Raw genomic sequence first — 15,260 nt, 5'->3', positions numbered from 1 at the left:
CACATTAGAATCCGTTGCAATTCCGTCTATTTGTGCATCAGACTTGGTCATGCGTCTTCAACTACATTGAACAAGCCTACGATACCAAAAGCTCTTTGTTATCAAGAATCCACAAGTATAAAGGAATAAAGGCCTAAGGCATATAACTTGGGTTGGCTACAGGTATGACATATATGCGTACGTAGATTCTTGAACGGAGAAGAGTATTCATAATATGAAGAGTTCCCTATCGTATAATTGTTGTTTGGTTTCGAACAAATTGATGAACATTCGCTTGAAAGAAAAAACTTGATGAACATTAGCCTAAAAGAAAATAAAATATTACCAAAAAGATTTCCAACCTATTATAGCATAAAAAGGTACATCTAAATCCGCAGATATATGGTCTTCAGTCTCATCGTCACAGTTTATTCGGCATGAAAGACCTTGGCATACAAAATCTTTTGGGTCTCTCAGAGTCTCAGTTGATATAGCTTTCTCAATGCAAAGATACAACAGACCTTACTGACCTTTTTAGTGGAAAAACCACTTTTATCGGATTTGAACCGATGGCATATGCCTTGCCACCAGCTCATGCTTTTCCAATGATCACAGCATCCTATTTTACACCTATCCCTTATTCCTCGATCCAGTCAGCCTCCATATCGTCCTCTAAGAAAAAAAAAAAAAAAAACTAAAAGCAAAGTTCTAGAGGCATCTTCCATTCGTTTTACTTTGAGTCTTTCTGCACCATAGTTGGATCTTCCCTGACCAACAACGAGTGTTTGGCCATGTTCCCAAGTTGGAACTCAACTTGTCTATTTTCTCAAAAAGAAAAAAAATGAAAAAGAAAAAGCAGGGTTTGTTTAAGCGAGAAGAAACATAAATCGGCACGTGCTGGACCGTTAGCTGACGTAGCAGTCGTCGCATGCGTCGGAGAGAGAAAAAGGTCCGCACAACCTGTGTCTATAAATACCGTCCTCGTTGCCCGATGCCTTCAATTTCTCAAGCTCGGAGTGAGCTTTCGCTGCGGTGTGATGGAGGACGAAGGCGGTGGGGTAGATCGATCAGGCTTCGTGATCGGGTTGATCGAGAACAGAGCAAAAGAAGTAATGATCTCTCATCTATTCTCCTTCGAATCTGGTTTATGTCGATCTTTCTCTCGCTTTCGTTCATTTACTTCGCAAGAATTTGGATCATACGTCGGTTTTGATGCGATATAGGGTTTCTACGGCGATATAATTTCTTTAGATATCTTTCTTGAGGTCCGTTAAGTGGAACGATCGTTTAGATTGTCGATCTTTCCGTGCCTCGTCGTAGATGATCAAGTCTCGTGGATTTTTTTTTTCTCTTCTCATTTTGATCGTGATATTTCTTGCTATGTTCTCATCGAATATCTGAATCCAACAATGTGAGGTGTTATATCTCTATCCTTTCGTTCTAGGGTTTCTACGGCGATATCGTTTCTCGAGATATCTTTCTTGAGGTCCGCCGTGTGGAACGATCGTTTAGATTGTTGATATTTCCGTGTCTCTTCTTTGATGAGGATTTTTCTCTTCCCTGGCTGGGTTCATTATTTTTCTTGCTCTGTTCTCCTCGTCGAGTATCTGAATCCAAACATGCGCGGTGTTATGTCTCTCTTCATTCATTCTAGGGTTTAGAAGGTGTATTTCGATTCCCTAGATATCTTTCTTGAGGTCTCGAGGATTTTTCTCTTCTCTGGTTTGATTCGTAGTATTTTTTGTTCTTGTTCTCCATCTCGAATCTGAATTCAAGAATGTGCGATGTTTATCTCTCTCCGGTCGATCTATGGTTTAGACGGTGTATTCTCAAGATATCTTTATTGAGTCCGTAAAGTGGAACTACTGTTCAGATTGGTGATCTTTCATGCCCCGTCTTGGTGGCTTCATATCGAATATCTCTATGCAAGAACGTATTCGGATGAGGTATTGCCATGATGCTTCCCATGCATTGAGTGTCCTTTGATCAGCTTGTAGCAATATTCCCTGCTTCCCATGTATTAAATGTCTCTCTTCATTCCTTGTAGTGTTCTCAATGAGCTGTTGTCATCTTCTTGATTTATTTTGTTTCTGAGCTCAGTAGTTTTTCTTATTGTTATTCTTTTCTGTAGGCTGTGTTGAGTTTCCAACCAAAGGATGTAAACTTCTCTTCAGTCATCCATCTTCTTTCGTGCTAATTTTTCTTACAATATTTGATGGCAGATCTGAATTCGTAGTGCGGAGAGTAATAAATTAACTGCAATAAATGATATAAAATGATTTATGGTGCTAATTATGGGGATTTTATTAAGATTTAGGGGTTTCTTTGTAGCAGAATGACAAAATTCCTCTTTATTTTTTTTATGTCTAACTTGATATTCTTGCATTATTCGCTTCAATTCAAGTAGTTTAAGCTCATGAACTATATTGATAAATAATTGGTTGCTTTCCACATGCAAAGAAGATGAACAAGCTGCCTAAATTTTCTACTGATCTTTTTAGATGCTGGAAGAAATGCCAATCAAAACTTTATGCAGGTTGGTGTGGCTGCCTTTGACTTGAGATCAGCCTCTTTGCATCTTTCCCAATATATTGAGACAAGCTGTTCATATCACAATACAAAGACTCTCCTGCATTTTTATGATCCTATGGTAATAATTGTTCCCCCAGTTAAATTGGCACCAGATGGTATGGTAGGAGTTTCCGAGCTGGTTGATAAAAGATATTCATCAAACAAGAAGGTGCTGTTTGCCTTGTGGATTTTTATTTAGATTTATTTCTGGAAAAAATTACTTATGCTTAGCATGCTTCATCTTGCAGATTATAATGCCTCGTGGCTTCTTTGATGATACCAAGGTCATATAAAGTACATGTTTTCTGCTTAACATAGTATTTTATTCTTTTACATGTCTTGGGAAGATGACTTTTTAGGTATTTTCCTGTTTTACCTGAAGGGTGCTCTGCTGGTTAAGAATTTGTCAGCTACGGAGCCATCTGCACTTGGTTTAGATACTTGTTACAAACAATATTATCTCTGTTTAGCTGCTGCTGCTGCCACCATCAGATGGTATACTAACTTTAAACTTGTGAATTGGAGCATATAACATGGTCCTGTAGTCTGTCATTACTTGTGGGAAGTAGTAGGAGCTACTTCATCTTTTATTTTATATTTTAACAACCCAAGTGATTCTTATGTCCTCTTAGAGTACAAGGGTCTGTGAGCTATGACATAAATAGCGCATTTGGGAATAGTTCTTCTAAAGCACTTTAAATTTGCACACTAACAACTTTTTCGTTATCATAATTTTGTAGCAAGACAATTTTATTGAATATATATATAATTAGTTGAGAAATTAGGTCACAGTCTTATAACACTTCATTACACAGAATCCATCTTATGACTAGGTTATATGTAGAATCAGAAATAGACAAAATGCTCACAGAATCCATCTTTGTGATGTATCTTATTTTGTGTTATGTCTAGTAGTTGATTTACTAGTGTTGTTGTGGTGGTGGCTTATTTCCCCTTTCTTATGGGAAAGAACTTCTTGAGTGAGTCCCAACTTTTTCTTCCTTCAGAGAACGGAAATATTGCCATTATTAATTTATTAATTCATGAGAAATCTGTACAAGCATTTGGCGTGCTCGAACCAGTTAATACTTAATACTTTAGAAAAAGCAAGCAAGGGCAAGATTGAAATACTAACAGAGTGGAAAAGTTCACGCAACAAATATCTGAGAATTATTATGAGGTAATAAGTTAATAACTAAAATTTATTGGAAGAAATCATTTAGTTTTCTAGGTTGGAGAATTTGCTGCAAATAGAACTTCTCTTTGAAAGCCCTACCAAGGAGAAGATATGGGTTTGACTCCTGCTATCTGCCGTAAGAGACATATGTTTTAGTATGAGAATACTGATCACATTGGAGTCAACCAAATTGTGATCTATTTTCAATAAGGGGAGTGATGAATTTTGGCAAAGTTTAAATAGTATTTCTAGTATGATAGTATCACTTTTAGGTTTTAAACCTTTAATATGTCTGCCAAGTGTTTTATTGTCTATATATTGATATGTGGTGCTCTTCCCTCATGGTATTGAGTGACAGACAGCCATGCATAATTGCATATATCTCTCTTGCTTTGTGCTGCTGAAGTTACATGTAGTGCATGTCTACCACCTCTCTTTATCCTACTCCCCTTGATTTGATATTCTGATAAGAGGTAGAACAATGGTTTAGAAGTATATTTGAAATCTCTCTCTCTCTCTCTCTCCTCTATCCCTGCTCCTCCTCCTCCCCCTTTAGTTTTTTTTTTCTTCAAATTCCAAGATATTTTTCTTAGTTTTGCTCTTTTGGATGCAGTGAGTAAAGGAGAAAAAGAGAAGTGGAACATGGGCAGGAATGTAGCATATATTTGGCACAGCATCATAAGATCAATGCCATGCTCAATTATCCTTCTTTTTATAGGGCTCTACAGCAGCATGACTTTCATCTCTTTTATTAAACTTGATTTAAAAGTTCTCTGCAGTAGTACATTCATGAGTCAAGTCATAGAATATCACTTGAACTATATGATTTGAAGTTTTGAACCTTGCTAACTGAACCCTCTTTCGACTCTCATGTTGAGCATGATCTAATTCATCCATGAGTAATATTTGTGTACTTCAAATGTGTACGTGTGTTAGCTTCCAGGAGCTACCCTGCATTTGTCGTTTAAATTTCCCCAATTTTTTAAAAAGACTTTTCTTTTTGGCAACTTTGTTACATCAATAGCTTCCTGCCTTCTGCAGTTAAATATTCACTGTAAGAACTTTTTATATTTACAGGATTGAGGCAGAGAAGGGTGTAATCGTTACAAACCACTCTTTGTCGGTATGATTTAGTGAGCTACTAACGTAGCTATGAAATTGTCTTTGATGCCTTTTGTTTCAGTTCGTTTTTTTTTCATATGTTCATTGGAATTTCTTTTTATTTTAGTGTTCGCAAACTGATGCATTTTTGACTCCTTGATAAAGTTCCCAACAATTTAGGTATCAAAGACAAATTCAGACAAGTCTTTTTTTAGAATTAGTAGGAAAACAGACCTGCTGAGTGTACTTTTGCAGTGCTAAATATTTTATAAAATATTGAAATGTTGTTTAATAATTAAAATAATAAGAGGACTTTCAATTGTAAAATTTTAACATATAGGTCTACAACATGATCTTGTTTAGCCATTTAGATCGGTCTGAATTTATATTAAGTTAGTAGTTACCTTTTATGCAACCTGTTTCAGTGGCTCAAATGAATCAACAAAGTCAACTAGGTTTTTGAAGTACCGATGTTTACCTAAAAGTTCACTTGCTTCATAAAGACATTGTCATGACTGAAAATCGGAATCATGACCGGTAATATACCTTAATACACTTGAGATACACGAAGCTTTAACTAATATTTTTTTAAACCCTAAAATGACAAGAATTTAATTATGAACAACTAATGCTAATAAATATAATCCAATAATAAAGAAAAGACCAATGTCATCACTAATGTGTCTCTAAGCAAATTGATATAACAGATAATCTAAAACATAAAGACCAAAAGAATTGAAAGGTAAAAAGGATAGATCCTAAGTAGAGGTGGGGTCCCGGTGCATCTCACTCAGTCGCCACGTTGACCATTACCTGAAATATTAGAATGAGAAATTACATGAGCCAACTATAGCTCAGTGAGTGGAATCCACTCTGAAACAATACATTAAGCCTAATCTTTAATTTGATTTGGAGAGAAGAGAGGAAGAAAGGAGAAAATTTGGTGAAAAATGTATTGCTTGATTTGATAGAGAGGGACTTGGCCCTATTTATACAAAGTCACCATATATCTAAATAAATAAATAAAATATAACATAATAACTCTAATACCCCCCTCCCTCAAACTCAAAGTGGATCATAAATCGAGAATTTGCTAATTGTGGATGCTCAAAATGCGGAAGAGGAAGAGACTTCGTGAAGAAGTCGGCAATCTACTCTTCGATGCTGAGGCGATGGAGAAAATGATGCTAGCTCGGTACTTCTAGCGAGTGTAGTACATATCGACTTTAATGTGCTTCGTTCTCTCATGAAAAATAGAATTTTCAGCGAGCTTTTTAGAACTATCATTGTCGACATAAAAATGAGTTAGGAGGGGTAATGGAACACCCATATCACTAAGGAGGCGGCGGAGCAAAACAATCTCCTTAGTCACCACACACATAGCACGATACACTGACTTAATACTAAAGAGAGACCAAAAAAATGCAGAAATCTGTAGTGGACTTCCGATTAGACTCATAGTCTGCATCGAAATAAGCTCGCAGAGCTAAGATAGAAGTCGATGACATGAAAGGAGAGTGGGTGATAGTGCCACGAAGATATTGAAGAATATGTATAAGAGCAGCATAATAAGTAGTTCGAGGAGCGTGCATGAACTGAGTGACAAGACCAACTGTATGAGAATATCAAGTCGGGTAATGGTCAAGTGGACGAGTGCCTCGACTAGCTGACAATATCTAGTCGGATCTGGAAGAAGCTGATTGTCATCGGGTTGAAGCTTCACATGAAGCTCAACTAGGGTAGCAACAGGACGAGTGTTAGTAATAGTAACACGACTAAGAATGTCCATGATTTCAATACCTAGAAAGCACTGAAGAGGTTGAGGTCCTTCGTCTCAAATGACTCTGAAGATGCTACTGAAGAGAGCGGATCTTGACCGAGTCATCTTTGGTGATAATTATATCATCGACATATAGAAGGACTCGACCATGAGCAGAAGAATGCATAAACATAAATGACTCAGAGGGACTCTCCTAAAATTCGTAGGTTGTGAGAACACTACAAAATCGATCAAAGCAGGCACGAGAAGCCTGCTTGAGCTCATAGATAGCTCATCATAGTCGACAGATGTGACCTGGGGGAAGGAGAAATCGAGGTGGAGGATTCATTTACGTCCGTCTGATGAAAAGGCAACTGGTGACCGAAAGAAACAACAAGAATATTACGGACAGAGGTCATTCGGGCAACATGAGCAAATGTCTCCTTGTAATTTATCCGGAATTTCTAAGTAAACCCCAAGCAACCAAACGAGCTTTGTACCTAGCAATAGATCCATCAGGCCGACACTTGACTTTGAAGATCCATTAGCAGCTGAGGCACGAGGGACAACATACCAAGTATGTATCTGCTGAAGGGCCTGAAGCTCATCTGTCATAGCCTGCTGCCACTCTGGAACCTGAACAACCTCATGATATGATCTAGGCTGATGGGTGGAGTGGATAGCTGTAAGAAAGGTTTGAAACGAGGAAAAGTATATAGCGGAAGACATCAGAAAACCATATTAGTCGGGAGGGCGATGCTCACGCTCTGGATCACAATGAGTGGGTGTAGGAGCTGTCACAATAGAGGATGGAACGATCGAAAGGATACTACCAGTGCAGGTACGTGGCCTGTGAGTGCAGAAGTATGGCAGGGTTGGAACCTCAGCGAGAGAGTGGTCTGGATGGTAGGGCTGAGGTAGGGACATCTGAGGGGATGGAAGATAAGGTAGATGTAAGGAGATCCAGAAAGGATAAGTCCGACGGAGCCAAAGTATTGGAGGTGAAGTGAAGAAGAGTATCTCTTCTAGAAAAGTGATATGACATGATATCCTAAAATGACGAACATAAGTGTCATAACAACGATAGCCTTTATGCTCATGATTATATCCTAGAAAAATAAAGCAGTTGCACTCAAAGACCCAAAGATGACCATAAGATGGTGAATTACCATAGAGACACTCGTAAGGGATCACTCCATCAAAGAATGAACATGTAGTTTGATTGATTAAATAGAGAGCAGTAAGAAGGGCATTAACTCAATAAGAACGAGGAACAAACAATTCAAAGAGAAGAATACGAATGCTCTCAAGAAGATGACAATGCTTCTGTTCAGCAACATTATTCTAAGCAGAGGTATAAGGACACGACTGCTGAGCTATGGTACCAGCATAAGCATGAATAGAACGAAACTCAGAAGATACTCTGGGCACCGTCAGATAGGATGATCTTAGTAGATCGACCGTACTGAGTACGAACCATAGAAGAGAAATCACGATATATCTGACATACCTCAGAGTGTTGGCGCATGAGGTAAATCCAGGTGAAACGAGAGATATCATCAGTAAAGAATACATAATAGAGAAAATCAAAACCAGAAGAAAGGGAGCTGGACCCCAAATGTTAGAGTGCATAAAATTAAAAGGGGAATCAGAGATTTTCTCACTAGGAGGAAAAGAGAGGGCCTAGTGATTTGCTAACCTATAACTAGTACAAAGAGATAAACAGGAAAAATAACTATTGCCTAAGAATCCAAACTTGGATAAGGTCTTTGAGACGCTAACTCGATACATGACCTAAACGTCGATGCCATTGGTCTGAAGGAGATTGAATGACGGGACAAACACTGGGGCTAGGTGGAGGAAGGTGAAGCTGGTCCAGGTAGTAGAGCCTATTAATCCGATTACTGGCCTCAATCCTTTGGCTTGTTGGCGTGTCTTGCATTACATAACAAGTAGAAAAGAATGAGACAGTGTAATAAGAGTCAAAAAACTGAGTAACATAAATAAGGCTCACTATAAGATCGGGAACAAGCCAAACATCCGATAAAGTAAGACGACTAGTAAGATAAGTGGTGGGGTAATCGAACCAATGTGAGAGATGAAATACTGAGTCTCATTGACAGTATGAATATGAGGAAGGACAGTGAGGGCAGGAGTGAAACTAGTGAAAATGAAAGAGTTACCAGTCATATGATATGAGGCGCCAGAATAAAAAAATCAGAATTTAATTATATTAGAGAAACCAGAGGCAGAAATAGAGGCACTAATGAAGCTGAGACTTTCGTGATTGATCGGAACAAAAGATGCCATTAAAAGAGACAAAATCTATTTGCCACTTTGAGGGCGTTTCAAAATTTTCTGACTTGGACCTTTCGTCAAATATCTGATGAACAATGCTACTAATCTTGACACGCTGCTAAATGGACAGATATACTGAAAACTTGAGGGCTCGTTTGTCGAACATTTGATGAGCACTATTGAAAATAAAACTGCTAAAGAATGAGAGCTTGACATAGTGAACTCTTGTCAAACACCTAGTGGGCATCTCTGAAAATATTGCTTGCTGCTGTGTGGCTTTTTGTCAAACACTTGGAGAGCAAGCCTTTAAAGCTTCCTTGACTTCTATGCCAAAACTAGTGGACTGTAGAAAAAATGAAACATGATTTGCTGGCTGGTGGAGTCACTGCGGCTTTTCGTTGAACAGTCGGTGAGCAAGCCTTCAAGGCTTCCTTATCTTCAATTCTAGAAACAATGGGCTGCAGCAGAAGTGAAGCAGGAAAGGTAAGTGAAGCAGGAAAAGTAGCTTCACCAACCCACGGTGGAGCCAGCTGCAAGAGAAGACGACGCTGTTGGAGTTGTGGAAGAAGTGACGTTTGGGGAGGCTGCAATGAGAAGAGCTGGTTTCTTCACCAGGAATTTGTGGATAGCTACTATTGGAACTGCTCAAAGGGAGGAGGCCATGAGGGAGCTACTCATCGAAGAGCTCGGATCGAGCCAATATGTCTAGAGAATCTGATAGAGACGGTGAAATGGAAAGGAGACTGTTTGAGCCGAGTCCCTAGAGATCGGGATGCTCCGATACCATGAAACAATACAAAGCCTAATTCTAGATTGAATTTGGAGAGAAGAGAGGAAGAAGGGAGAAGATTTGGTGAAAAATATATTGCTTGATTTGATAGAGAGGGACTCACCATATATCTAAATAAATAAATAATATATAACATAATAACTCTAATAAATTCAAAAGTCAAATAAATTCAGACTTTATAACTTCAAATAAAATTTACATCCAGCGATATAAAATGACAATTTCACAATGCATGTTCTTGAAGTAACAATAATAACACCAATGATAATAACAGAGTCATCTCATAATATGTTCAGTTCCAACATATTAAAATTTTTCTCAATAATAATAATGTCATTTGTCTCAATTTAGTCTATATTATGTGGATTCGCATCAACTAGAAGTCACCTCAAGATGTCATTCGGGTCTTTTTCTCATATCTGATCCGGTTAAAGTCACCATGAGGTGTTACTATGTGATAAACGCACTCTGTCTTTTTCACTAATTATTGAGAGAGATTATGGTCACCTCAAGAAGTTTATGACCGTTTCCTAACCCTACCAGAGTCACCTAAGAAAGTTACCTTAGTGATCTAAAATAGAACTTTTTCTTAGACTTACAAGCATATTTAAATTACCATAGAAAGTTATAAGCGATTTATACCGAAACTGTTCTCTAAGTCATACCAAATATTAGTTATATTTTTCACTAATATTCTTGTTTATTAACAATTGCTATGTACACAAAGTATAGCAATACACTAAATCATATATTTTGCACACAGAAATATAATAATGAAATTTAAGTTTGACAAAAAACACGAAATATAATATGAATAAATATGTGAGTGAACCCACTCACCTAAGTTTAGGTAAAACAACTGAAATCTCTAACATTTAATCTACGTGCTAAAAATCACCAAATTTAATAATAAAAAATAATAATTAAATAATATCATAATTTTTAAATTTTAAAGCTAAATAAATTGCTCAAATAGGCTAAATTAAGCCCAATTGGTTGGGCTAGGTTGCGGTTGACCCACAACCCACATTTTTATCTTTATAATAATCGTGCTGGGCTAAGGCCTAACCCAATATTTATAAACGACTGGGCTGTGAGCTAACCTGCAGCTCGTGACCTAATACTAAGGATCGGGTCAGGTCTTTGGGTCTGAAACCCAGACCCGAACCCAATAGGAGAAAATGTTGGCTTGGGTTGAACCCGAGTCCAACCATTCTCTTCCTCAATGAGAATGACAAGGGAGAGAAAGAAAACGAGAGGGAGGGAAGGAGAAAGAAGATCGCCGATGATCACGGTCGCTGACAATCCGCCTACCTTGCCAATGCCCTCTTCGTGACCATGCCGACCACACGAGGTGGAGGAGAAGCCAATGCCGACAACCAACGGCCTTAACCCTTAGCCGGTGGTGATTAGAGTCACAAAGGCTCTCCCAGAAGGCAACCATGCATGAGGCCAATGACATGGAGCTCCTAAGCATGAGTGATAGCGACCCGAAGCCGCTGGTAGACCTAATTTGCCGATGAAGTCGCAAGCACCAAAGTTATGTATTTGTAATATACCTTATTAAACTTAAATTAAATTTGAGGAGTGGGAGAGGGCTTACCAACGAGGAAGAGAAGAAGAAGATGGGAAATTACATTAAATTAATTAAGGTTATATAATTCCCGCCAAACATATTTTTTATCAATGGGCATAACCTAGAAATTGATTCAAAAACTACTCTCGACTCTTGAGGAGTCAATTTTTTTGTTCACCTCAATCCTGATGATAAATTGTATGGTGATGACCATTATTGCAGTTATTCAAAATTAGACGCCCCCCATGTATGGGGTTAATGCTACTTGGAATGCTTAATTGTTTGACTGATGTAAATCAAATTAACTATTCCTTGTCGCATAGGTAACTTCTGCTATTTGATAAGCTGACCTGTTATCCCTGTAGAATGCTCTATCTAAAGAAGTAAAAGGTATACAAATAGATCAGTTTGAACTTGAATGTCTGTTTATCAGAAAAATGATAACTAGTTGAGTTCTTACTATAATGATAAATACATGCCATGCAATTACATAACAGTATATGCAAAACTGTCTAAGGAGCAATTGGAATTTAAAGTAAAAAAAGAAAAGTTTGCTTACTATTACATATACTGGACAGCTCTTGTTTCAGCTGCCTAAGTTGCAAATAATACACATTGGCTGGTGAGATGCAAAATCGATACTAACCTTCAAGACGAGGTATCTATTTTGTTAATCTGAGATACTTCTTTGAACACATAATCGTGATCATTATATATATATATATATATATATATATATATATATATATATATATTGTTTACACCAGAAAGGATGACAATCAATCACAACACGAACAGCATGTGATTCCTTTTGTTCACTTATAAAAAGTGTTAGGCAGTAACTCTTTATTAAGCGCTAGAGTGCCCCCAAGATGATCTTTTTGAAAATTTTGTAATTTTCTATATAAAGAGCATTTCCAACTTTAACTTGATTTTTTTTTCCAACAGATGGCAGCTACTTTTATGAATGAATCCAGTGAATGTGCTTGAAATTTTGGACATTTTTGTTGCAATTGGGAACTTTTAATTTGATGCACTCCACCTTTTCTACCATCATCTAGTAATATGACTTTTTTTTTCTTTGACAAAGCTGTTTGTACTTGGCACTTAGCAACTTAGTGTATGCTTTACTTGGTGTGACGATAATGCTTGCCTTCTTGCCTCATATTCATTTAATGAGGATAAGTTCTAAGATGTGTTGGTGCATTGGGACTCGACTCCTTATTAGCAACTTGGCATATGTTTGTTTCTTACCTCAGCAGCTCTTCGAAAGTCAAAATACACACACACACACACACTTACTTTTACAGTTTCATGAAATGTCTTACATTCTCAGGTTACTTTCAATGGCTCATTTGACCACATGAATGTTGATGCCACCAGGTATGTCCTTCTGAGTAGATGATATGTGCTAATTATGCATAATAATGTAAATCTATCATGCTACTAGTTGTTTTTTTGATTGATGACATACAATTGCATTAGAACACCATATCAGAAGTCATTCAGGTTCAAGTTCTGTGAATATTTAAGGGTTTCTTACTACTCTTCGATTGTTATTTAACAGCATTCAGAATTTGGAAATTATTGACCCTTTACATTCTGAACTCTGGGGTTCTAGCAGCAAGAAGAGAAGTCTATTCCAGATGTTGAAGACAACAAAGACAATAGGAGGGTACATCTCTTGATAGTGGCAGTTTGCAATTTTAACAAAGTTCTTGTTTTCTCAAAGATATCTTCATATTCTTAAAAATCTGTGTATATGATGTCCTGTTTTCCATATATCTTTGCTCATGTTTTTTATAGGTAATGTGTGGTTCGAATCTTCTTCTATAATTCAAACTTATCTATTTGCTTAGGGTTCTAAGCAGCGATAGTCGTGCCGTGCCACCATAGGAGCAGCATATCTTTGGCACGCATTTAACATAATTTTAATAAAAAATTTAAGATATTTAGAAATGTTTTGGAATTTTCGTCATGTCAATCTTTAATTTTTGATTTAAATATATATATATATATATATATATATATTAAAACCTACATTGTAGTGTTTTATCTTTAGATTATTTTTGTGAATGAATATTATTAAAGATAAAGCATTAATCAAATATAAATATTATTCAACACATAATTTGATTGAATATATTCATTAAAACCAACGACCAACGATGGTCGTGCCACAACCACGGACTGTGTCGACCACCGGCCGGCACGTCACGGCACTTGCCGGCCGTGCTGTAAGAGGAGAGAGAAAAAAAAGAGATACTCACCTTCGCCTATTGCCGTCGCCGCTTGCCGCTCTCTGATCTCCGTCGCCACCATTGACCAGCATCTAAAACATAAAAAGATTTTAATAATCTAACAATTTTAGCTTAGTGAGTGAATCCACCCAAAAGCTAAAGAATTATTTTTTATCTAATATGAGATATTAACCAAAGCTCAATAATTAATTACAATAGCCAGCAAGTTCATAATATGAAAAATAAGTATAAGCCACAAAGATGCACTTAACAAGCTAATATTATGCTTTATTTCATTATTCAAACATTCTCAATCTCAGTAATGTTTACTGTCTCAGTTTGGGACTGTGCTCGTAGATCCACATTAACTAGAAGTCACATCGAGATGATGCTCGAGTTTTTTTTTCTCATAGTTGATCCGGTTAAGGTCACCGGGAGGTGTTACAATGTGATAAACGCAACCTGTCTTTTCTACTAACTATAGAGAAATATTAGAGTCACCTTAGGGAGATTTTTGATCTAGCCTGAGACTATTCTCTAATCGCGCCATAGTCACTTACCTAAACAGATCATGTACTTATCAGAAATAAGTCTATCTCCTGGACTGTTCTCTAACCGTGTTAGTATCACCTAAACGCTGATCCAGAATGGATCCGTCTCATGGACTTCAAGGTAGACTTAAGTCACCACAGGGAGATGCACAAAGAATATCTAACATGTTCTCAAAATCCTACCAACTCGTAGTCATGCACGAAGGTCCACATGAACTAAAGTGTTACACGAAGTAGAGTATGCCACAAAATATAACATAGCATGAAAAGAAATACACGAATGATAATATAAAAGAATCATAGTATGAAATATGAGACTATAATTATGTGAGTAAATTCATTCACCTAAGGTCCATGCGGAACAACTCAACTCAATAATCAAGTAAATCTCTTGACATACGATTTTTTTGGTGTTATTCACTTACTTCGGCGACTCCCCAATGACCGACTTTGACAATGCTAGTTCCAATGAGGTAAGGATGTAACAAAAAATTAAATTTAGATGAGGAAGTAGGAAATGACGACCAACTCATCTCGGTACTGTAACAGTGCTACAGTACCGCAAAAAAAAACTAAATCCGTCATGATATAAATTATTAACTCTAATTTCTTATTTATTTATTTTCGAAATTTTGGTTTGTTACATCTTGTCCACAATATAACAAAGACATTCAGTAAAACTGGTTTTTTAACCATTCACTGCTTTGTCATTACTCTTGTGCTTCTGTTGAGTCCTTTTAATTCATAATCTTGTATCCTTTAGCTACTAAAACATATGCTCAGTTAGTCATTTATTAATGTGTACACTTATTTCAGGTCTAGACTACTTCGAGCCAACTTGCTACAACCATTAAAGGATATGGAAACTATTAATGCTCGTCTTGATTGTTTAGTGAGTATTTGGTTGTTGCCATGTTCAGATTTATGTTATACTCTCAGTAGTATTTGGTTGTTGCCAAGTATATGTAGTCATTGGTGTTAGTGTTACCTGTGATTTAGCATTCTTGAAACCATATTCCCAGTCATTGTTATACTTTCTGGCTTTCTGCTTCGTATTAATTATGTATGCACCATTATTAATTTGGTTGTTGGCTTGCTGATTCGGTACTTGCTTGACGGTGATGGAGTAGTACACTAGTATTGCCTGAAATTGTGTAATGTTAAATACTTGAAAATTGAAATAAAACATGAGTTTGTTCGTAGATAAGCACAAATGCA

At 37.0% G+C, this 15,260-nt stretch overlaps 1 protein-coding gene across 8 annotated transcripts in view; it reads left to right on the top strand.

The window, feature by feature from the left end:
* The first annotated feature begins 978 nt into the window (after positions 1-978).
* LOC140782006 (DNA mismatch repair protein MSH4) overlaps positions 979-15,260 on the top strand; it is a 29,650-nt gene continuing 15,368 nt past the window's right edge. For 7 of the 8 annotated variants that reach the window (XR_012107777.1, XM_073128321.1, XM_073128325.1 and 4 more), the window contains exons 1-8: positions 985-1,088; positions 2,516-2,719; positions 2,799-2,834; positions 2,933-3,045; positions 4,805-4,850; positions 12,588-12,634; positions 12,819-12,926; positions 14,859-14,934. Coding sequence is in view for 7 of the 8 variants with exons in the window: in XM_073128321.1 (XP_072984422.1) it covers positions 1,017-1,088; positions 2,516-2,719; positions 2,799-2,834; positions 2,933-3,045; positions 4,805-4,850; positions 12,588-12,634; positions 12,819-12,926; positions 14,859-14,934 (702 nt within the window). In the remaining variant the exon portion in view is untranslated. Of the gene's footprint in view, positions 1,089-2,480; positions 2,720-2,798; positions 2,835-2,932; positions 3,046-4,804; positions 4,851-12,587; positions 12,635-12,818; positions 12,927-14,858; positions 14,935-15,260 lie in introns of all 8 variants that reach the window. The other variant, XM_073128326.1, reaches the window with a different exon arrangement.

The sequence above is a fragment of the Typha latifolia genome, chromosome 2 (assembly GCF_019914945.1).
Source record: "Typha latifolia isolate L0001 chromosome 2, TyphaL0001v2, whole genome shotgun sequence".
NCBI lineage: Eukaryota > Viridiplantae > Streptophyta > Magnoliopsida > Poales > Typhaceae > Typha > Typha latifolia.
The sequence above is the reverse complement of the archived record's forward strand: the minus strand, read 5'-3'. Positions and strand labels throughout refer to the sequence as shown.